The 24,912-nt window shown below is 44.0% G+C and overlaps 1 protein-coding gene and 1 pseudogene across 1 annotated transcript in view; both read left to right on the top strand.

Moving 5' to 3' along the window:
• Positions 1–2,984: 2,984 nt before the first annotated feature.
• On the top strand, positions 2,985–4,378 carry LOC101614921 (annotated as a pseudogene).
• Positions 4,379–23,511: 19,133 nt separating this feature from the next.
• Positions 23,512–24,912, top strand: part of Ybx3 (Y-box binding protein 3) — a 77,724-nt gene continuing 76,323 nt past the window's right edge. Inside the window, exon 1 of the mRNA XM_045139791.1 lies at positions 23,512–23,569. Within this exon, the coding sequence (XP_044995726.1) occupies positions 23,512–23,569 (58 nt within the window). The remainder of the gene's footprint in view (positions 23,570–24,912) is intronic.

Raw genomic sequence — 24,912 nt, forward strand, 5'->3', positions numbered from 1 at the left:
TTCTCCTGAGACATGTCATTAGAGAATCCTGTCAGACAAGACCAAACTTCTCCCTTCCTGGCCCAATGGGTGGAAATGGGAACAAGGGGAGTGGGGAGTGTCCTTGAGTCTGCAACAGGAAGAAGAGAGAGTGGCTCTGAAGACAGGAGTCTGCAGAGATGCCTCTGGAAGGCACATTCGAGTTTGGGATTTGCGTTTTGTCTGTGTACTCAAAGGAGTAGCTACACTGAGAGTTGTGGAACGAATCTGTCATCAAACTCTGTATTGACTAAATTCTTGTAAAGTGAGCCATTGTCCATTGCAGAACTGCAGTGGATGAAGTCAAGGATTGAGTACTCACTTCATATCTTCCACATTCTTCTTTTTTAATATTTTATTCTTATTTATTTATTTGACAGAGAGAGAGAAAGAATGGGCGTGCCAGAGCCTCCAGCCACTGCAAACGAACTCCAGATGCCTGTGCCACCTTGTGCATATGGCTAATGTGGGTCCTGGGGAATTGAACCTGGGTCCTTTGGCTTTGCAAGCAAATGCCTTAACCACTCACCCATCCCTCCAGCCCTCTTTTTTCTGAGGTAGGGTCTCACTCTAGCACCAGCTGACCTGGAATTTACTATGTAGTCCCAGGGTGGCCTCAAACTCAAATCCTCCTACCTCTGCCTCCCAAGTGCTCAGATTAAAGGTGTACACCACCATTCCCTGGCCCCATTCATTTGGAAATGAGCCTCAATGACATCCCATCATGATCACAAAAGGTGATCACTTAAACCATTTATGACCCACAAATACAAAATAATATATTCAAACAGTAAAAATAATTAAGTAGTTACAAATGTATGTCATGAATATGAAAGATATCTAAACTAAATAACTGTTCATTTAAAACAAAGATTACCATATTCCATTTTGTATGAAAGAAATCTTCCCATCTTTCTATCCACCTACCATATGTTTGTTTGCCTGTCTATCTGGCTTTTTTCACTCATCATCTTGTTATGAGAATGCTTATTTCCAAGGGTAAATATGTATTTATATGCATGTATGACATAGAGACTTATATTTACAAAATACCTAAAATTATGGATGAATTATTGATTGTTGATTTTTTTGGAAATGAAATTATGGTGGAGGTCAGTTAGACTATTCTTCATCATATTTTTATAGTGGGGATATTTTATGTTTACGAGCTACAAAAAATACTTAAGACCCTTGGCAGCAAGCCGTGACCTGACAGAATCAGAGGACCACTCTGCAGTTTTTCTTCACCCTCACTTCCTGCTTCCTCGCTTGTTTCTGCCAGCATCACAGCTTGGCCTTTCACTACAGCCTCAGGTCTAGTTCTTGCTCCAGTCAATAACTGGCACATTCCTTTCCATCATCCAATAATTAACTTGTCTCAACACTTAATTCTACCTGGTCCTGTGAGGTTATTATGACATTTGCCAACTCTCACCTGGTGGTTAACCTTTACATAATTCCTTAATTACAGACTTTCCTTCCAAATGTAATTAAGCTTTCACACACTGCGCTTCAGAATCCACAGGAGTCATGACCTTGGCCCCAATGCTCATGTGCCCAACGCTGAAAACGATAATCAATACTTTGTCATTAACTCTTAGCTTGTCTGGGTTATGTATCTAAATTGTCTAATTCCTCTGAATTGTTCAGTTAGGTGACCTAATCATGACAACTTCACAAATGTTAAAAGCAAACAAAACTGAGGCATCAACTACATTCGCCTAGTAAATTTTGGAGATGATAGTTAACCCAGGCTTTTAATCACTACATTATGTCATGCACCATTGCTTGTTGGTTCTTATTTTATTCTGCCTCATTTAACTTATACTATATCCTTAACTGGCTTAATGACTTTCTCAAATAAACTAGCAACATTTGATCATTGGTTTTGAAACAGAGAACATGAAAGTATGGAGACATTGTCCCTGGCATTTGGATTCTACTTTTGAATCCTCACTTACTTGTGTCTAGTTTTTGAGACTGATTTAACAAAAAGGAAGTATTTTAAAAGGAATACTAGCCAGGCATGGTGGCTCCCTCTCTCTCTCTGTCTCTCTCTCTCTCTCTCTCTCTCTCTTTCTCTATCTGTCTGCCACTCTCAAGTAAATAAATAAAAGTAACAAAAAAAAATTTTAAAAAGAAATAAAAGCAATCTAAAGCATATGACGGCAAAACAAATCTATTTATCTATTTATTATTTATTATTATTTATTTTTTTATTATTATTTATCTATTTATCTAGCACAAGGGAAGATATCAAGATAATAGGAACAAAATAACTATAAGACAAAGCAATTAACAAAATAGAAATTCTTAGTTTCGTTTATTTTTGATTGTTTTATATTTCATTATTTTCTTTTCTAAATTGTAAGTTCTATCAAAATTTTATTTATTCTTTTACTATTTTATTTATTCAAATCCAAGTAGAATGAGATAGAAGAGAGACATAGATAAAGGGTGCAACAGGACCTCCAGCCACTGCAAATGGACGCATGTGCCACTTTGTGCATCAGATTTGATGTGGGTATTGGGGAATCAAACTCAGGCCATTAGGCTCTGCAGGCAAGTGTCTTAACCACTGTGCCATCTCTCCAGCCCCAATAATTTACCTAAATATGAATGATTTAACTCTCCATTAAGAAGACATAGAGCAGACGCCGGTTCTGCGCACTGCGCTCGGTCGGTGCCGGCGCTGGGGAGTGCGCGCTGGGCGGACTCGCCCGCCAGTTGGTAGCCCGGGCCGGGCGGGAGGAGCCCCAGGACTGCCGGAGGCTGGGAAAGCGCACGAAGCAGTACCCCGGCATCTGGAGGAAGTGGCTGTCAGCAGGAAGAAGCAGATTCAGCCATCACATCGGAAACTTCAAGCTGGGGCTCAGAATTTCTGGAGGTGGGCATCAGCCAGTGGTGGCTAGAAACAGTCTGGGACAGAAGTCAAAGACGGAGTGCCAGTCTAGCATTACTGGACAATGGCAACTGAGCTGCAGGTGCCAGTCATCTTGGAGGATGTGGCAGTAAATTTTACCCAAGAATAATGGGAAGGGCTGGACGCCAATCAGAAGGCCCTTTATAGGGATGTTATGTCAGAAACCTTCAAGAACTTGGCATCTGTGGATCTGATCACCAAGTTTGAGCAAGAAGAGAGGGGACAGAGGAAACAGATATCTCTCCCTCACACACCAGGTCTGCTTTCAGGAGGCAAGAAGGAGGAGCATCAAGGACCAGGTCATGATTTGAGATATAAGGGGAGTCGTGACAAGATCTTCCTTGCAGAGGGGCAGGCCAGATCCCACTCTCTGTTCCAGCTGACACTATGGATTGGACCCCAGTGTCCCAAGCGTCACAAGCTGGGCCACCTTTTTTCTGTCACACCTGTGGCAGGGATCTCAGTGAGAGCTCCCACCTCCCCAGCCGCTGGCTTGCTCACAGCTCTGAGCCGGCTGAAAGCTGCAGGCAGTGTGAGAAGTTGTTTTGGAGCTCCACGGCTCTCACCTACCTCAGGTGCCTGCATCGTGGGGAAGGCTTTCTGTTGCTCACTCTGTGACAAGACCTATTGTGATATTCCTGGATTGAGCCATCACCGACGTGGACATGTGGGCTACAGGGTTAAATTCATGCCCCATGTGTGGAAAGTGCTTCCAGTTGTGGAAAGTGCTTCTGGGACCAGTCTGAGGTCAGGCGCCACCAGAAGATACACCAGAATCACAAGCCAGTGGCTGGACCCCAGAAACATATAAAGATTACAGATATAGCAGCTGGATTCTAGGCACCTACCCTCCCGTGCCAAGAGTCCATCCAGGAACTTGTGCACATGAACCAGGCATCAGATGCCAGGACCAAGGAACCTATATTTAAAGTCAAGGGTTCTAGGACCGGGACCCAGACAGCTGACAATAGAGCTTCTTGCCTGGACATCAGATCCAACTCTCCAGTGAAGCATTCAAGGTTCAAAGTCTCCTCTTGTTCCCATCGTCCCTTGACTTTCAGCAAGAAATTCCATCTCTCCAGCCACCAGAAGACCCTCTTCATAGAGCAACACAACCACTGCTTCCACTGTGGCAAGTGCTTTAGCTCATTCTCCAGGCTGGCCCACCACCACCAGACCCATTGACAGCAGAAAATCTACTGTTGCCCCATCAGCTTTGGGGAGAAGGAAGGCCTCCTGAGTCACTGGAGTAGCTATAAAGTCAAAGGACAGGGCATGGGCAGCCCACGTCAATGCTGGGTGATCTTGGGAGGGTGGCTTCGCTTCTTTCATGATTTCCCACAGCAAAGAAGAATTGGAAACATGGAAGAAATGGATCTCTTAGGAACCTCAGAAGAAAAGAGGGATGGGAGAAACCATTCCAGGCAAACACCTTAACTGTTAAGCCATCTCTCCAGACCCCTCTTAATTTTTTTGTTGAAGATAAAAATCTTTGCCTGGCTTTGAATGTATAGTAATCTTCCTGTCTCTGCCTCCAGAGTGTTGATTATCCCTAGCTTTTTTTTTGGGGGGGGGGACTATTTTCAAGGTAGGGTCTCACCGTGATCCTCCTACCTCTGCTTCCCAAATGCTAAGATTAAAGGGTGCACCACCACACCCAATCCTAGCTTTGTTGTTGTTGTTGTTGTTGTTGTTTTTTGTTTTTTGAGCTCAGGCTGACTTGGAATTCTCTCTGTATTCTCAGGGTGGCCTCAAACTCACAGTAATCCTCCTACCCCTGCCTCCCGAATACTGGGATTAAAGGTGTGCACCACCAAGCCTAGCCTAGCTTTTGTTTATATACTAAAAATATAAGCAAAAGGCTAGGGATATTGCTCAGTGGTAGAGTTCTTATTTAATGTGAGGGTCCCTGGATTCAGTCCTCGAAATTAACGACTGCGGATGTGAAGTCTGCCCAGTGCTGAATACTAGAACAGAGCTGTTGTGATTTGTGCCCTTTCGAAGGGGAGCAGAGCAGGGTCATGCTTGACCTCAAGAGAAAAGGCCATTCAGGAAGAAAGCTCTCTAGAAGGGCCATTACACTGTGCCTAAGGCTATTTTCTGATTTCTACAGAATTTATCCATTTAGTAGAAGGTTCTGAGTATTTAACAAACGTCTGTTGGCTTGTCTTTAGGCACTAGGCAATTGTAAGTAAAGGCAGAGACTGTCTCTGAGGGATTAAGATTCTAGGGGGCGGGGCATTTGTGTGTACCAGCATTTGGTGGGTGAAGGCGGGAGGATCACAAGTTCAAGACCATCCTCGGCTACGTCACAAGTTAGAAGCCAGCCTGGGCTACTTCAAACCCTTTCTGCAAAGATACAATACGAGTGGATTTGGTGGCTGTACTCAAGCCTTCCATCAAGAGTCAAGTGAGTAGCTGGTCTGAGCGAGTGATCACTTACTCTGCCTTGGACGGACAGTACAGACTTGTATTTCTGTTCTATTCAAGATTGTTTCACCTCCCCAACTAGACAACTTCATAGGTAAAGGATCCGTATACCTTCCTTTCGCAATTCCTAAGAATAAAAAATAACGCAAGGCGCTAATATTAGTGAATCTTGATATAGTGCCTGACACGTGTAGCTTATTAGGGCTTGCTCTCATCCTGCCCGCCCCACATGCAGAGAAACAGAAGGGCATCCAAGTGAACGCCAAACTGACCTGGAGGAGCTGGGCTACGACTACTTACCAAAAGTCCGCTGGAGAGTCTCTGAAAGAGGAACGAATGGTGATAGATTCAGCAGAGCATGCATAGGGGCTACTTTCCTTTCACTTTAAAAAATTTTAATATGTAATAACAGATTAGACTTTTTTATTCCCTCTGCTCTGTTCCCTGGGTCCCTCCTGAGTAAGGTTATGGGATTCACGGCAAGGTCATGAAGGCCTCAGTCGGTCCCAGCGAGGTAGTTGGGGGACCCTGCCTCAGGATGTTCCCACCCACTCTTTGGCTCTCAATCTTTCTGCCCGTGTTTCTCAGTGTTCCTTGAGTCATGGCAAGCTTATTGGTAGTCTGATTTAGTGTTGATCTTCATGTTTTTGTTGTTTTTACATATGTATTCAGCCAGACCCCAGCAGACATTACACTCCTAAGGCTCATGACGACCCCTGATGCAGGTTTTCAGTATTAGGGTGTATTCCCTCCCCTGGAGCGGGCCTCCAGTCCAGTTAGAAGGTGGTTGGTGTCCACCAGGCCAGAGGGGCCACTATTGCACCCTTTGGCTCATTTGGCCTGGCTGGCCAAATGTAAGGCTTGCAGTGTCCACTGCTGAGTATCCTCACTGGTGATTTCTCTCTCTCCCATTGAACTGCATGCAGAGTGGCTTCTTCCAGCTTTCTGTCAGCTGGTCTACATGGAGGAGGTTTTCAGCTCAGCTCCAGCAGGATTTCTCAGTGACCTTGCAGCCCAAGTATGTGAAGACTTCAGCACCAGGGTCTTACTATCCATACCTGGTGGGAAACCAAAGGGCCTTGGCACTGGCTTGTAGTGTTTTGGTGGTATCAGGGATCTCCCGGTCCAACAGTTTGTTTTCTGAGGTAGGGTCTCACTCTAGCCCAGCTGACCTGTAATTCACTATGCATTCTCAGGGTGGCTCAAGCTCACAGTGATCCCCCTCCCTCTGCCTCCCATGCTGGGATTAAAGGCGTGCGCCACCACACCCAGCTGCCTTCATTTTTTATGTAATTACTAAAACACGTTCTAATCCAGACACACAGTGAGACAAGCTATGAGATTTGTTTTTTACCTCTGCCTCCCAAGTGCTGGGATTAAAGACTTGCACAACCATGCCCAGCCATGGGTCTAGGTTTAAACAGCAAAGGTCCTGGCTGAAGGGAGCACAGCATTGGAGAGGCTGAGATGGCTTGAGGAAATGACCAGCTGGGTTCCAAGAAAGCATCACATCTACTTTGAACAAGACTAAATAGACTGATAGGACTCCTGTGATTGTGGAAAGATGGGATGTAGATTCAGAGCCAGTTTATTTTGAGCTATCTTTAGCCCTTTACTAGTCATGTATTAGCCACCTCTGTGTCCGACTTAACATCCTCGTCACTATCAGGTAATCAGGTGAAACCATTTTGGAATGTACTGTCTACCAGTTTCTACCAACGCAGAGGCCAAGGCTATTATGAGATAGCATCTGAAGTCTACAACAGAGATTGACCACTTGGTTGTAACTTGCTACCTGATGTCTCCATTAATTGAAAAGTGCTGTTTTGTGATCTGATGCTCTGAAACTATAAAAACTTCACGAAATTGCAAAGTACTGGAACATGAAATTTGGGATAACCTAAATCTGTGTTTCTGGACCATGATCATTCATGGTTGGCTCCAAAATAAACTATCATTCCCTTTGGAAAAAAAAAATGAGATATAGAGCAACCGTACTGGTTTAAAGGGAAAAAATATTTAACTATATAATGGTTACAAAAATTAATTCACTTTAGATAGAATAACAGTTTGAAAAATAACAGTGGAAAAAAGATATTTAACGCAAATGGCAACCCAAAGTGAGTAAGGTTTTCAAGCTAATATCAGATGAAGTATACTTTAACTCAAAAGCTATCACTAGCCATAGTGTTTCATACCTGTAAGCCCAGGACTCAGGCAGCTGACGTAGCAAGATGATCACAAACATGAGGCCAACCCGACCTGTTCTACAGTGAGCTCCAGACCAGCCTTGACTACAAGGTGAGACACTGTCTCAAAAAACAAAAACAGAAAGCACAGTAGCTACCGTGAGACATAGAAAAGTCTGATAGAACGATGAAAGGATGGACTCCACGTGAAGGCAGCACAACCCGAAACATGTATGACTCCAGCATCAGAACCCCAACATGTATAAAGCAAAACAAACATGGCAGATCCAAGGAACAAATGAGACCTCATCCAGGTGAGACCTCCGAGGCACAGCTGCTACGAATCAGCTGGTGGGGAGACTTGAACACTCGGGCATCCAGGTCCAAAACCAACGAGCAGACAACCAGGAGGGAGGAAGCTATGAGAATCACCCACCAGAGCCCGGGACCCTGTGGCTAGCAATGCAAGCATCTGGACATTTAGGAAGGGTGGGGGGGGGTCCCCCAGCATCCAGACCTACAAGAAGTGACGGAAGTAGAGCTGTGGGACACAGAGCCCACATATCCTCCTGCCCTCATCTAAAGAACCAAAACCAAGGCTCAAAGCCAAAGGAATATTGATGCAAATTGATATGTGGCCCAAGTCGATCTTGACTTGAATACACACACACATACACACATCACTAGCTCGTACACACGTGATTCTGAAAACATGTTTTAGACCACAGCCCTCTGGATCAGAGTGCCTCCACGTGAGCAGTTATTCACTGTCTCCCATGGTAGCCTGAGCCCTTGACATCACGGCTTGCTGGGCCACATGGCCAGTGCAGCCTGCTAGAGTGCATCTGAAGTTTGGGATGGACGTTTCTTCTTATTGAATGACTATGACATAGTGAGTCCTAAACCAGAAATGAACAGAAGACCACCTGAATAAAAAGTATTAAAAAGGGTCTTTATTAAACCAGCATCTGTCCCCTCACAGCAAGGAGGAGAGCAGCCCCAACCTATCTCTATAGTGTGTTTTTAAAGGCAAAGACTACATTGCTTTACAATGATCTGAAAACCCCCCAGACACCCCTTCCCACGATTGTCTTTACCAAGAGCAAGCAAGCATGATTACAAAAGCATATTTTTTACAGTTAGCACCAGGTATGAAGCAGATATCAAATATCGGGTCATCTTGACCTCAGAGTGAGAACAAACACCATGTGCCTTACTGGAACCAAATCCTCACTCTTGTAACTAATGCTCTGTGCTCATCTTTGATCTCCTGTGGCTCCCTGAGGATGTGAAGATGGCTGAGAGGCCTAAGATGTCTTCTCTTAGGTCTGTTGGCCAGAGGTTGTTTCAGTGAGATGTTCCCACAGAGCCTGAACATCAATGTAGAGTTCAGCAATGTCATTGCTACCACCAGCTTCTGCAGCCCATCAGCGTCCCCAGGACATCACCAAGATGTCGGGCCAGCGGCCAGCGGTCCTGGGACAAGGTCTGGCAGAACTTAGCGCTGATGGGAAGATAGACAAGGTTGAGACTGATTACAGCAGATGGCTGCAGACGCATGCTCAATCATCCCTGCTTTCCTGGAGCAGCGTGACATGATCCGCAGACACGGAGGAGCTTTGCCAGCTGGGCACAGTGGCACCGCACTATAATTCCAGCACATAGGGGCTGAGGCAGGTGGCTGGACAAGCAAGGAAGATCCTGACTCAAAAATATCCAAAAGAAATAATAAAGATTAGGGGCAAGGAGCAAAGTAACTTTCCTCCGGATAGGTAGTTAGCCAGGGAAACATGAACGCCACCTTGCCTGCCCCAGCAGGACTATAACTCTGCATCTGACTCAGTCTGAGTCAGGAAGGCTGAAGGCAGCAGCCTCCTAACGCCCTTCTCAGGAAGAGCTTCTGGTTTCTTCTGCAGTTTGGGGGCTTAGCCAGGCGGTGGGCCCTTCCTGAGTCAGTGTTCCTCTTGGGCCCACCAACTAATCAGGTTTAAGCCCCAGAGTCCAGTGATGAGGCTCACTCTAATGAGATGTTTGTTTCATATAAATGGGCCTGAAATGAATGCATCATGGTGCTGGGAAGAATTGACAGAGGAGTGCTCAGCACTGCAATATCTCTATCATACCTCCCAAGGCTCAGAGTCCATTGTGGAAGAGGTGGTGGAAAGAATGTAAGAGCCAAAGGAAGGGTAGGACTCCTTACAACGTGCTCTTCCAGACACAAAATGGCCTGATATCCATGACCTCACAGTGCCTGACACTACCTACACAAGACCATCATAATAGGAAATAAAAAATTATGACATGAAAATAAAAGAGAGACTGATTGAGAGGGGGAGGAGATATGATGGAAAATGGAGTTTAAAAGGGGAAAGTGGAGGAGGGAGGGCATTACCACGGGATATTGTTTACAATCATGGAAGTTGTTAAAAAAATTAATTTAAAAAATTAAATAAATGGGCCTGAAACATGTGTGCCAGTCTCTCTTACCTCTCTTAGGCCCTCCCCCAGAGGCTTTTGTTCCCTGAGAGAGACCTTTCTCTATCTGAAGGAGATTTTTTTGGTCTTCACTGCCCTGGTCCAGCCAGGCTGGGACAGGGGAGAATTTCTTCTATTTTGAGTGTTTCCCTGCTTTGTTTTGCCTCTTAATCATAACTTTAAATATTTTTTTTAATTTTTATTTCTTTGACAGAGAAAGAGGGATTGGGAGAGAGATAGACAATGGGCACACCAGGGTCTCCAGCCACTGCAAACGAACTCCAGGCACATGCACCCTCTTGTGCATCTGGCTAATGTGGGTCCTGGGGAATCGAACCTGGGCCCCTTGGCTTTGCAGGCAAACACCTTAACCACTAAGCCATCCCTCCAGCCCAATCATAACTTTAAAATGAATTTCATAGCTTCCCCATCCCATATGTCTAGGTTTTTCAGTTCCTTGCTAATATAGTTAAGAATCCAAGAATTGAAAGTCCCTGGTGCAGGAGTTCTGACCGCCAGAGCTCTCCTGCATGCAAGCCAGGACTGCTAGAGCAAGCCTGTCGCCCTGGCTGCTCAGGAGGCTGAGGCAGGAGGATTGTTAATCCAAGGGCTGAAGCCCTGTCTCAAAATAAAAATAAAATGAAAACAAGAAAGAGGAGGAAGAAGGAAGGATGGAAAGGAACGGACAGAGGGAGGGAGGGGAGGAAGGGAGGGAAGGAAGGAGGGAGAGAGGGAAGAAGGGAGGAAGAGAGGAAGGGAGCGAGGGAAAGAAGGGAAGGGATGGAGGGAGGGAGGAAGGAGAGGGAGGGAAAGAGGGAGAGAGGGAAGGAAGGAAGGATGAAGGTAAATCAGCAAGAAAGCTGGTAATATAGCTGTGTAGTTGAGCATTTGCCTAATATGTATGAAGTCCTGCTATCAAGAACTAGCAACACAGAGACAGAGAGTCTGTTTCCTCTGACACCTTTATCTCTATTGATGTGGCCTCTGACCTCTGTTTAGCCCCAGGAGGAGCAGAAAGAACGAGGGTAGGGAGAGTAATTCATATAGTCACCATCACTTTTGGGTTACCCCCTGTCCTAGAAAGACTCCTGGCTGGCATTGTCATTGACTAAGGGAGTATCCCAGCCTGAGCTGTTCGCGTAGTGTGTGGCTGGGTCCTTCATACACAGGGCACAGGCAGGAGGCCCTAAGCTGTGTGACAACTATCGGGAGATGATGTCACAGAAATACTTTGAATGATCTTTATATAAAGAACAGATATAGTGCAGAATGGGATCCAAACTCCTTCATACCTTTAAGCTAAAGCAACAGCTCAAAAACAATTCTCATGCTTGATTTGAAAGCTGGAGTAAAAATAATTTTTAATAAAATATAAATATAAAATAATATAACAAAGATAATTTACTTCTTCGCCTGAAGAGTTTGTTCACAAAGCAGACGGTGGAGATAACCTTGTTGCTTGCAAGTCAAGTGTCCCTTCCATAGCGGTAGAAATGCTTCCCACCATATTCAAGGGCTGCCTTGGTGCATCCAGCCACTATGCATCCATCCATCTACCCATCCAGGAATCCCAGGCATGCCAGTGACCACTGTGCACCTCTTTGCATGCCCACCGTGCTGCGTGACTAAATGGCCTCAGGCTAAGATTCAGAATGGGCTGTGTGGAAACGGGTAGGATTCGTTTGACAGGTTTGAACGTGATATTTCTCCCGGGGGGAGGCTGGAGAGTCAGGGCAGAAGCACAAGAAAAGCATTCTTTGACGAAGAGGACAATTTTTGTTTCTGCCTTGGCCCACTCGGTTTTGTCTGGGGCAGGGTGTTGTCTTGGCTGCACCAAGGAAAGTCAAGATTCATTGTCAGGACACACACACACACACACCCCACCTGTTCACTTGGGCTTTAAGGGAGAACTCATTGATGGCCTTCTTCCTGCAGTGCCTTTATTTTGAATTCAACAGGTATACTGATGGACAGAAACATGCTCTCACCCTCCTTGACTCCTGGATGTTTGGAACAAAGCCGGGTACCAGCTCCTCCAGGTGGTTGCGGTGTGGGGCTGGGGCCGGAAAACCAAACACAATTCAAGCTATGGTTCCTGCCTGGCTAAGAAAAGTCAAGGCTGACCACTAGAGGGCGCGCTGCCTCCTCCGCTGCTCTGTTCAGTCTCCTCTCAAGCCTGCGGTCTCACCCAATGCCTGCTTGGAAACAAGGAAGCAAAACCCTTGCAGGAATACTGTTTGTTCCATGGTGGGGTAGCTTAGCATCGCAACATGCGCTTGTAGGTTCAAGGCCCTGGGCTTGAGCCAGAGCACAATAAAAAAAGAAATTAAATCAAATTAAATAGGATTCCTGCTCTCTCTCAGCTGCCAGGTTTGAACCTGGGGCCAGTAGGTGGAAGACCTGGAATTGGCCCTGGGGATCAGGCAGTGCCAAGGAAAAGGAAACCCCACACCGAGACAATTCAGAGTGCCTTCGGGGTCTTGGTCCCCTCAATTTTCGAATTGAAACAAAAAGAAAAGAAAGGTGTTTTTTTGTTTTAATGCAGAAGCTTGTCCATAAAGGTGTCTGCCTAATTTAGCAGCTAACAATATGTTTACACTGACTTAAATGCAGTGTGATGTATGCATGTATTAAAACAGCACATGATGCCCCACAAAACTATGTACTGTTTATGTCTTTATAAATTAAAATGAATTTAAATTTGAAAAAGATTTTTGAGGCACAGTCTTATTGTAGCCCAGGCTGGCCTTGAACCAGCCCTGCCTCAGTCTCCCAAATGCTGTAATTAAAGGCACACGCCAACACACCTAGCTTGAAAAAGATTCTTGCAATTCATGTAAAATCATCACACGTTATGATTTCAAAAAGTACTAATTCAGGAGAGAGGTCTGTGGGATTAGAACTACCACATCAGCAATTCTCAGATGCTTAATCCTGTTGGCAAAGAAGTGAAAACACACACTCAAGGGAAGGATAAATTATAAGATTTATTAGGATTAAGAGGAAAATAAAAGCTGAAAAATGCCCAAGACAAAAGAAGTTCTCCCTCTTCCCAGCATGGCTGGGAAGGGAGAAGGAAGACTGGGAAAAATCTTCCTCACATAGCCTATAAGCTAGCAATGTGGTTTGCATCAGGTGTCATTTCTGCATTTCAAAAAAGAAGCTTTGGGGGCTGGAGAGATGGCTTAGCAGTTAAGCGCTTGCCTGTGAAGCCTAAGGACCCCGGTTCGAGGCTCCGTTCCCCAGGTCCCACATTAGCCAGATGCACAAGGGGGCTGGAAGCCCTGGTGCACCCATTCTCTCTCTCTCCCTCTATCTGTCTTTCTCTCTGTGTCTATCGCTCTCAAATAAATAATAATAATAAAAAAGAAGCTTTGGGCTGAGGAGATGGTCCAGTGTAAAATGCTTTCCATGCAAATGTGAGAGCTGGGTTCAGATCTCCAGAACTCACAAAAAAAAAAAAAAAAGCCAGACACATCGCAGGCATCTATAAGCCCAGCTCACCTCCACAAGAAGGAGAAAGAGGGAGGAGCAGACAGGAGAAGAATCTCCCACAAGCTTGCTGGCCAGCCGGCCTGGCAAATGCAGTGGCGGACAATGACAAGTGACCTGCTTCAGACAAGGTAGAAGGTGAGAGCTAATACCCAACGTTGTCCTGTGACCTCCACACGCGTGCTATGGCACACCACACACACACACACACACACACACACACGACTCTATGCACTAAGGAGAAGAAAGAAGAAACTAATCTTCAGGAATCATAAGAGAATCAAATTCACCCATCACTGTGTATTGACAAGAAAGATTACTTTTATTTATTTACTTGACAGAGAGGAAGAGGCAGAGAGAAAAAGGGAAACAGAAGAAGAAAGAGAGAGCTACAGAGAGAGAATGAGCACACCAAGGCCTCCAGCCACCGCAAGTGAACTCCAGATCATGCCCCTCTTTGTACATCTCTGGCTTACATGGATCCTGGAGAATCGAACCTGGGTCCTTTGGGTTTTCAGGCAAGTAATTTAACCACTAAGCCATTCCTCCAGCCCAACCAGAAAGAATGTTAATGAAGCAGACTTCAAGTTAAAAAAAGTAGATACACAAGGTGGCACATGCGTTTGGAGTTCATTTGCAGTGGCTGGGGGCCCTGGTGCACCCATTCTCCCTCTCTCTCTCTCTCTCTCTCTCTCTCTCTCTCTCTCTCTCTTTCTCTCTCTCTCTCTCCCTTCCTCGGTCAAATAAATAAAAATAAAATATATTTTAAAAATAGCCCTTATAGGCAAGGGTCATAGTTCTGCTTACTTGCTCTCTGTCTTTTCGCCCACATGGCAAGGCCGGCAGACCCCGCCCAGACGCCCCTCGCTCACTGCCAGAGCTGCATTCAGCCACCACTGCACACTCTCCCACGGGTGACTTCCCCAACTGCTTCCTGTGCCCCTTATGCCCCAGAGAACTGTATGAAACTCTTTGAGAAAAACTGCAACAGTATTTCCATGGTTGTTTGTTTTTTGTTTTTTGTTTTTTTTTTCCCATCGGGTTTTCTCATCTGCACAATTCTTTGCTGAGCCTCTGGTTTTAAGCGGTTGTTGGTATCACTGTTTGTAGGTGCTGCTCAGAGCACCTAGAACTTTCATAGAGATTCCATGAAGCCGAGGAGGAGTCTCGTCCTCAGAGGACTGTTGACACAGAGTCTGTCACCCATCAATGAGGAGACATGACAACAAAGACTTCCAGGCACACCCAGACATCACCAGGGACACAACACCCTCACACCCTGATTTCAAAAGAACTTCTGGAGTTGCAATAAACAAGCATCGCCTGGTGTCTCATTGAAAATCCCTGGGGCATTTCCATAAGCTGGACAGAGCTGGACACCGCTCTAGGGAGGTACGCTGGAGCCTGAGTTCCCTAGACCTACCAGAGGTGTGGAAGCTGCCCTTTGCACAATCACCACACTCTAACAGGCTGTCCAGAGAAAGTCTGCTTCTGAACAGATTGGCCCACTAGTGGTGAACAGCTAAATATAAAGGAGTTCTTTTTATTGTTGCTGTTGTTATTTTGAATGTCTGTCATTTTGGTGCCAAAGCAGTTGTTTTTCTTACCTATATCATAAATGACACCAACTTTAAATTTACATTTACAGAAGATGTAACTATCACCTCTTCTAAAATTTATGTTGTCTTAGAATTCTCTTTCTGAGGATCCAATTTAGGGCCCTATGCAAGCGAGGCATAAATACACACGAATGTGTTCACACAGGTTTATGAGAGAATATCCTCTAAGTTCTTTTGTAGTAGCAAAGAAATTATACCAGTGTAAATGTCCTTCAAGAGAGCTATATTGGAATTAAATTGTCTGTAATATGAAATCTTAAGCAGTTAGAAAAATGAGTAATTGCTCATAAATTGACATGGAATTACCACCAAGACATTATTAAGAAACTGAAATAGGAAAACAATATGCTATTATTTGGCTCACATATTTAAATTAGTATACAAAGGAGCATTCATATTTATAAATATTGCTATTCATGAATGCAAGCAAAAGGAGTATTCGGATGATGAATCAAATAAGACTATAGTGGTATTTCTGGACATGTCAGGAGGCGTCTTCTATTTTCACAGCTTAAAAATATCTTCAGGTGGGCAAGGTAGATCAGGCCTATAATGCCAACACTCAGGAGGCTGAGGTTGGAGAAACATGATTATTTATAGGCCAACCTGAGCTACAGAGCAAGTTCCATGTCATCCAGAACTACAGTGAGACCCTGTTGAGAATTTCTGTCGAGAATAACTTCACATATTTTTGTTAAATTTAAAGTAAATAAAAGTGAGTTTGGGGAAGTTGATAGCTCAGGTTGATAGAAAATAGCCTAGCTTCAAAGTCAGCCTTGGCCAGGCATGATGGTGCACACCTTTAATCTCAGTACTGGTGGTGGGGGGGGAAGGGGTAGAAGGATCACCATGAGTTCAAAGCCACCCTGAAATGACATAGTGTATTCCAGGTCAGCCTGAGCTAGAGTGAGACCCTATCTTGGAAAACCAAAAAAAAAAAAAAAAAAAGCCAGTCTACCCTTGAGACCCACCATGTTCAAAGCCAGTGGAAACAAGTGATCTCTTTCCTAAGGACTCAATAAAATGGAATCAGAAGCACACTGAGTTCAAACCTTGAGCACTGGGGGTTGGATTCAGGTGCCCCCCATAAACTTATGTGTCCTGAATGTTAGGTCCCAGCTAATGACAATTTGGGAACTAGAGCCTCCTGGAAGCATGCATTGTTGGGGCCAGGCTCCCGGGTGTTACAGTCATCTTCCCCTTGGCAGCGTTTGGCACACTCTCCTGCTGCTGCTGTCCACCTGATTTTGGCCAGGAGGTGATGCCCAGCCTCTGCCCAGGCTATCATTTTCCTCTGCCATCGTGGAGCTTCCCCTCAAGCTGATAAGCCAAAATAACCACTTTCCTCCCATAAGCTGCTCTTGGTTGTTGTTTTGTTTTTATGGATTTTTTTGGGGGGGTTGATTGTTTGTTTTGTTTTTGTGCCAGCAACACAGAGCTGACTACAACAAACACCATAAGGCAATGCTGATTTATATACAAAAACTAAATTTTCTCTTGTTTTTTCTTATGTATTTTCTCCACATCTAGAAAATGTGGCTATATAGATATTGCATTGTGCCACAGAAAGTTGTCTTGGATTTCTCAGTTTTCTTTGAAAAAGCATGAAAGAAACACAAGCATGGATATTTACATGGAATTTCATTCTTGAGTTCCACCTTTGCCTTTAAATGAAGAAATTATAATATCATTCAGGATTTTTAGCTCAACATTCTCTGTGGTCTTTGGAGTCATAAAACCTACCATACTTATGATTCATATACATTCATGTAACATTGGAAGCCCTGCCTATGGTAATGTTAGGTTTAATTAAGTATTTCCTTAATTAATGAGTCTCAGAGTATACAAATGGGAATAATTCCTCATGCTACAGTTGACATCATAGGAAAGATTCCCACTGGCTTCACTAACTTATTATGTGCTTTACCTAAGACAGATTAGCAAATGTCAGTGGCTTAGATTTCTCCCATGTATTTTCCCAAAATAAATATTAAAAGATTAAACAAACATAAAGTGAAAGATTAAAATAACACGACTGTATCCCAACGCCGAACAAAGAAGCTATACAATGTGTGAACTTTCAGAATCATGTGCTGGCATTTCAGTGATCAAACTGAGACTTGTGTCGTTTTGTGTCCCAGAATGTCTTTGTTTCCATTGTTGTCGTTGTCTTGTTGTTGTTGCTGGTATTTCAAGATAGGGTCTCATTCCAGCTCAGGCAGACCTGGAGCTCAAAGTCCAGCAATCCCCCACCTCCCAGGGGCTGGAATTAACAGTGCGGGCCGTGATGCAACTTCGGCAATTCCACTAGGAGAGAAGAGACCATCTGCTCTGCAATTCCACTTGTTCCAAGCATGCTGGTAGCATGTGGCTATTTTTTTCAGGAGCACGGGTGGTCACCTGTGTCCACTCCACAAGGTCTTGCACTGAAGAAAATGATGTCAATGGCCGGTGCTCATTTATGCTTTGGATTGTAGTGATTGTAGTGATGGCTTGCAAAAGACAGGAACATCCCAAAAGGTTATGCATACCTCAGGCCACTTCGAGAAGTGCCCCCGGGCCTCACAGCTCCTTAGCAGTCACTGTCTTTTGTACAAGTGTCCTCAGAGCAATACCTGAGGACGTAGATTGTTTCTTTGCCTGAATGAGATCTGACTGGGGTTGACTATGCCTCAAGAGATATTTTTAATTCAGGACATACACCTAGGCTCTCTTCACCTGTTTAAAAAAAAGAGCTGGGCATGGTGGTGCACACCTTTAATCCCAGCACTCGGGAGACAGAGGCAGAAGGATTGCCGTGAGTTCGAGGCCACCCTGAGGCCACATAGTTAACTACAGGTAAGCCTGGGCTAGAGTGAGACCCTACTTTGAAAACAACAAGTGGAATACTTGCACAGTTTACTTCCACTGAAGTTCTGTAAAGTTTAATTCTTTCCAAAGTATATCCATGATTTTCTTAATAATGCCCGTCTGTTAGAATATTTCTCTCAAACAATGTTGTAAAATCATTATCAAGTATAGTTTAAATATATAATTAGGGCTGGAGAGATGACATAATGGTTAAGGTGCTTGTCTGCAAAGCCAAAGGACCCACATTCGATTCTCCAGGACCCATGTAAACCAGATGCACAAGGGGTGCATGCGTCTAGAGTTCATTTGCAGTGGCTAAAGGTCCTAGCATACCTATTCACTCTCTCTTTCTTTCTCTCTCTCTCAAATAAATAAACAAAAATTTTAAAGTATTTAAAACTTTTTTAACAAAATATAATTACACACTGGCTATTAACCAGGTTCAACCCGGTTACTATGTGTGTGTGTGTGTGTGTGTGTGTGTGTGTGTGTGTGTGTATTTAAATATATACATATTTTGAACTTATATATTTGGAGGTCAGTTAATTACTTATACAGTAAGGAAAAGTGTTACAATAAATGTTTATTTATATTAATAAAAATATTTTACAGTTCCATACAGTATTAGCAAAATATATGTGTACTCTGTATATTTTTAATCACTGAATGTGCCCAAATGTATACTGAGTAGAAATATGACATGAATAAATAAATAATCAACAAGTGTATGTACCATAAATTCATTCATTTTCTCATTTAAATCTCTAACATGCATTGCCTACAGCGGCAGAGTTATCAGTCCTGGGATACATGCTGCAGAACAGAGCAACAAATGAAATGCCCCTTCATAGAGTGGAAAAAAGAGTTAAGTATATATTACCAAACTATGTGGCATAGATTATTGCTAGCATGAATAATTAAACCAAACAAGCCCCCTAAATCTTTCTGACTGGATAAGCATTAATCTGAATACATCAGTACAATATAAAAACACTGAGAAAAGAGCAAAATGCATATACAAATAACTATAGTAACCCCTGCTTGTTAAGGTATTGTACAATATAAAAACACTGAGAAAAGAGTAAAAACGTGAAAATATGTGTTAAATGATAAATAAAATGCACTTGCAGAAAATTCCCTCCTTTTTCTTTGTCACCTTTCTTTGCTTTCTATAATTGGGATTTCGAAATGGCCTCCCAGGCCCAAGTCCTCAGCGCGTGGTGTGATTTGCAGGGGTGACTTTAAGAGAGCAAGCCCGGCGGGAAAAAGGAAAATAAGTCTGTCTGCCTCTCTGTCTCCACCTCAGCCACCATGGGGTACACAGTGCTCTGTGCCACACTCCTCCATAATGAATTACTCACACAAGGCCAACAGACCCTGGACTGATGCCTGCACCCCTTTCTCATTCAGGTGAGGTAGTTGAGTCACTTGGCTAAAATAAAAGGCCCTGTTACCGGCCAGCCCACCCCCTGCTTGCTGCTTTGACTCCTGGAGGCTCCTAACACTGACCCTCTGCCAGGAGGCTACCTGGGCTGTCCTCTCTCCCCCCGAGGTGGGACTTGACCTTGCTCAGTCTGAGAGGTCAGACCAAGCTGGTGTCTTGGATGCACTCACTCCTCATTCTACTTCCTGAACGGAGCCTCCTGGAAAAGTCCCAATGAACACTTTTGCAAAGCACGCTCCTTTAAGCCGGGCTGCTAACGACTCTGACCGGACATAAGAAATCACCTTGATCTCTCTTCTTCTTCGTGCTTCCTCACATCACCAAGGCCCTTCCTTCCCTCATCCCTAAAAGGACAGAAAATGACCACTCAGTCATGGAGCTGAAACAAAAAGACACGGATGGGGCCAGGAAATGTATTGACAATACCGTAGGATGGGCCTAAGAGAAAAGACCTTGTGCAGCATCTGGTCTGAGCCCCGGGATGGTCACACCACGGATGGAACACAGAGGCAAAAACACCCACTCCCCAAACCCTCCTTCTCACACGAGATCAGTACCGGCTGGATCTCCTCCTGAGAATCAGAAGAAAAGATTAACAAAATATCCTCTCGGTTGCTGTACATAAAACCAATAGATTGGTGTGCCTTTTAGGTACAAAATTCTGGAAGGTTCAACCTCATAAGGCAGCTGCTGAGGAAGAAGAGCTAGCAGACAGATTAAAATAAAGCGACCTCAGGCTGTGTGTGGTGGTGCACACCCCACCCCCGGGACCCCACACTTGGGAAGTGCGGGCGGGAGGATGGGGGTTCAAGGTCACCTTCGGTTGTACAGAGTTTGAAGCATGGGTGGCATGAGATCAGGAACAAAAACAAAGGAAGGAAAGAAGAAAGGGAGGGAAAGATGGAGGAAAAAAAGAGGGAGAGAGGAAAGAGAGGAGAGAGAAAAGGAGAGCTCAATCTTTTTTTTTTCTTTTCAATTTTTTTATTAACAATTTCCATGATTATAAAGAATATCCCATGATAATGCCCTCCCTCCCCCCGAGAGCTCAATCTTTTGAGAAACAAATTTAGGTACAATTAATACCAGCAAGCCATACCAGAAAATAAGTTGGAAAGAAAGAGGATAAACAGCTGCGTCAAAGGCAAGCTGATAGGAGCCTGGGAGGTGGTTCCGCAGTTAAAGGAGTTTGCTTGCAAAGTCTGACCACTTGGGTTCAATTTCCCAGCCACCCACATAAAACTGGATGGGATTTTATTTGCAGTTCCAAAACACACACAAACACACACACCACATTGCACACACAAAAATAAATAATTTTTAAATGCAGGCTCAAAAAAGGTTTAATGTGCACATATATGATTTTTTTTTCAAACGGGTGGACGTATGCAAATGTTGCTTCAAGAGATGATTACTGCATACCTTCCCTGTCTTACAATGCATTTCCATGAGAGCTATGTTATACCAGAATCTTCCAATTATCACTTCTAATTGTACATATCATACTTGTGATTACACACACACACACACACACAGTACTATGAACAAATGAAGTATGCAAACTTAAAAAAATCAGGTTCATGTGGACACTTGGTGAGCTCACTGGAGACTTTGGAATCTAGAGAAATGAGACAGAATGGGACCCCAGAGACTAATTGAGAGTGGTTACCAAGCGCATTCTACAAATGAATTCAAGAAGTAGTAAGTTCATGTATTGCCCATTTGAAGACTAGGTACGATTACCTTTTCTTTTCTGTTCTTTATTAAAAGCAAGGTTTGATTGAGAACAAAGGACAGCTATCAGAAGAGAAAAAATCAGAAATAAGTCAGAGCCAGCTGAATATGTTGGTGCACGCCTTTAATCCCAGCACTTGGGAGGTAGAGGTAGGAGGTTTGCCGAGAGTTCAAGGCCACCCTGAGACTCCATAGTGAATTCTAGGTCAGCCTGGGCTAGAGTGAGACCCTGCCTCAGAAAATAAATAAATAAATAAATAAGTAGGAAAGAAAAGAAAAAAGAAATGAGTCAGAGAAAAAAACCAGCATGTACTTAATCATATTTCTTCAGTGAGTTTTTGATTTTTATTACTTAATCCACTATTCCTCTTTGTAATATGAATTATACATTCTGTTTTACATCTTCATTTAATGATATATGTTACTCAAATACAAATTTAAAGCAGGAAACCAGGTTAAGAACAAAATAAAGGGCTGGAGAGATGGCTTAGCATGTAAGGCGCTTGCCTTGGCCCCATCCTCCAGGACCCACGTCAGTCACATGCACAGGGTGGCACGTGTATCTGGCATTTGCAGTGCCTCAAGGCCCTAGCATGCCCAGTCTCTCCCTCTCTCTCTCTCCCTTTCTCTCTCTCTGCCTCTTTCTCTCAAATAAGTAAATAAATAAAAATTGAAAAAAACAACAAAATTAAAAGACCAAGAAAGGGTTAGATCTAGAAATCCCAGGCTGTATTCAGTGGGCAACGTAGAAGCCGGGCCGACAGCCTCCACAGTGAGGCATCTGAGCACTGGGCATGCAAGTGGAACGGCATCTGGAGGCATTCACAGAAAAATGATTGAAAACTGGCTCACATTTCTGTATTTTTTTTCTTCAAGGGGACATCATAGGGACCAGTCAAATAGATTCTCTTTAGACTTGCTTTGCCTAGACATTTGAATCTCTTTTTCCTTTCTTTTTTTATTACGATATACATACTATGAATACAGCATGTGTTGGTACCATCCTCTCCCTCTTCCCTTCCCATTTCGATCTCTTTTTGTTTAATTCTAATACCACAGTTTTAACCCTGCAGGTTCTTGGAGCATGTAACCCTTGCTTGCATTATGTTATCTTGCAGTAAAATTCTAATTTCATACATAGAAGTCAGAGGGTATTACTCAGAAATAGAGTGCTTGCTTGTCATGTGCAAGGTCCTGGGTTCAGACACACACACACACACACACACTTCTTTGACATACTACTTTACTAGGTACATTCTAGCCTTCCTCTCCTGTGAAGATTGTTGACTCCCTGAGGACAGTAAGTCACAGTACATGCCACTTTTGTATCACTTATATAATAGATACTCAACACATACGCATGCAATTTCAAATTAACACGTCAAGGAAGACTTACCTCTATAATAAGATAGAAATCACACATCTTTGGTTAACTGAATTATGTCAGATCCTAAAATCTGTGTTCATTGATCCATATCACAAGCTTGTTAATAATAAACTGTTCTTTGATTACTATCAGTTAACTATTAGAAATGCCATTCAAAATTCTGTTTAAGATTTTAATGCAATACAATATTGTAATGCAAAACTCGTGGGAAGGGATACGAGTGACTTTGGAAATGTTAGTGTAGGGCTGGAGAGATGGCTTAGCAGTTAAGGTACCTGCTTGTGAAGCCTAAGGGCCCATGTTAGACTCTCCAGATCCCATGTAAGCCTGATGCACAAAGGTGAAGCAGGCATAGGGTCGCACATGCCCACTAGGTGGCACAAGCGTCTGGAGTTCGATGACAGTGGCTGAGGCCGAGGTGTGCCAATTCTCTCTGTCTCTCTTTCTCTCTAAAATAAAATAAAATAAAAATAAAGTTAAAAAAAAGAGATGTTCATGTACATTACTTGTCAGCTTGTACTGCTGCTTAGAAGAAATGTCATCTGTATTAGTTATTGACTTATTGACATAACCAAACACCTGACAAGAGGTAGCTTAAGATGGGCTTATTTCTCTGTAAAGTTCAAGGAGATAAATTCTGTCCCTGGCCCTCATTGGCTCATGGCCATCTCATGATACAAAATGCATTCAGTTCAGCTTCAAGTTTCAAAAGCCTACAGTCTCTATCAGTTCCACCACTATTCAAAAGCACCAAGTCTCTTCTGAGCCTCAAGGAAATCTCTTAACTGTGACTCACTGTAAAATCACAGAACAAATTACATACTCCAACATATAGTGGCACAGAGTAAACATGCCCATTCCTGAAGAGAGGAAGTGGGGCACAGCAAGAAAAATGTGGTGAGAATGAAGCTCTGCGAGAGAACTGGTTGTGTGGCTGTCCATTGCCACAGGCCATGAAGGGCCCAGTGCTTATTGCCCTAGCACGAGCTGAAGCTGGAGAGAAATATGAAGGTGAGGTATCATGCCACAATGCAGCTGCCCTGTGGGGTGCCAGTGAGCATGGAACAAGTGGCATTTTCAGTAAAATGGGGCACCTAATATGACTGCCTTGGAAGTAGAACATCAAAAGGTACCTGGATTGTCATACTTGCCAATGTGTAGACTTAGTGCGGAAATCTGATGAAGCCCATAGGGACACTGAAAAGAAGTTGTACCAGGCCACAAGCCTGACAGACCAAAACCTCTATGTGTGAGTTGGGATTGACCAATTTGGATACCTAGCAAAAACTCATCCTGGTCAGAAGTTTGAAATGAGCACATTACTTTTATCAGCTGTCCTTCCCTAAAACCATGTGGCACTGAGGTGTACTTTTCAATCTAGTCCCAAACCAGAAATATTAGCCATATTAAAAACCTTAGGGCTTGGGAGGGCACTCAGCAGTTAAACGCACTTATCCTACAAGCCTGATGACCAGAGTTTAGATTCCCAAAACCCACGTAAAAGTCAGAAATAGGGCTGGAGAGGTGGCTTACCAGTTAAAGCACTTGCCTACAAAATCTACGGACCCAGGTTTGATTCCCCAGGACCTGCGTAGGCCAGATACACAAGGTGGCACGTGCATCTGGAGTTCATTAGCAGTGGCTGGAGGCATTGGTGCACCCACCTTCTCTCTCTCTCTCTCTCTTTCTCTCTCTCTCTCTCTCTCTCTCTCTCTCTCTCTCTGTCTATGCCTCTCTCTAAAATAAATTAAATATCTTTTTGTTGGGCCCTGAAAGGCCCAGGCGTGAGGCCTAGTGGAATTTCCTGAACCTAGCTAAAGTTTGGCGACCTGTCTCTGGCCAGCTAGGACTCAGCAAGACGCCTAATGGCTTCTGGCCTGCCACTTCTGCACAGGAATTGTAATTACCATTTCAATAGTCACAGTTTACTATTGGCCCTGAACACCCTCCCCCCCCATCCTAAAATCCCCGCCTTCTGCTCATAGCAATAAAGCGAGTTCCTGTGAGTTCCCGCTTCCACAAGACTCCTGACTCAGTGTGGTTTTCCTCTGGTGGCCAGGAGAGGTTTCTGAGTCATCGTACACTCATCTTCCTCCTCAACCCCTTGGGAGGAACCAGCAGGTCTTCCACAGCACTACCTACCCCCGTTGGCAGAGCCTGGCATCTTTTATAGTCAGAAATTTTTTTGAAGTCAGAAATAGAGCTAGAGGGATGGGCTAGTGGTTTTGGCACTTGCCTGTGAAGCCTAAGGACCCATGTTCTACTCTCCAGATCCCACATAAGCCAGATGCACAAAGGTGAGGCAAGCGCAAGGTCGCACATGCTCGCTAGGTGGTGCAAGAGTCTGGAGTTCC

The sequence above is a fragment of the Jaculus jaculus genome, chromosome 23 (genome assembly GCF_020740685.1).
Source record: "Jaculus jaculus isolate mJacJac1 chromosome 23, mJacJac1.mat.Y.cur, whole genome shotgun sequence".
Taxonomy (NCBI): Eukaryota; Metazoa; Chordata; class Mammalia; order Rodentia; family Dipodidae; genus Jaculus; species Jaculus jaculus.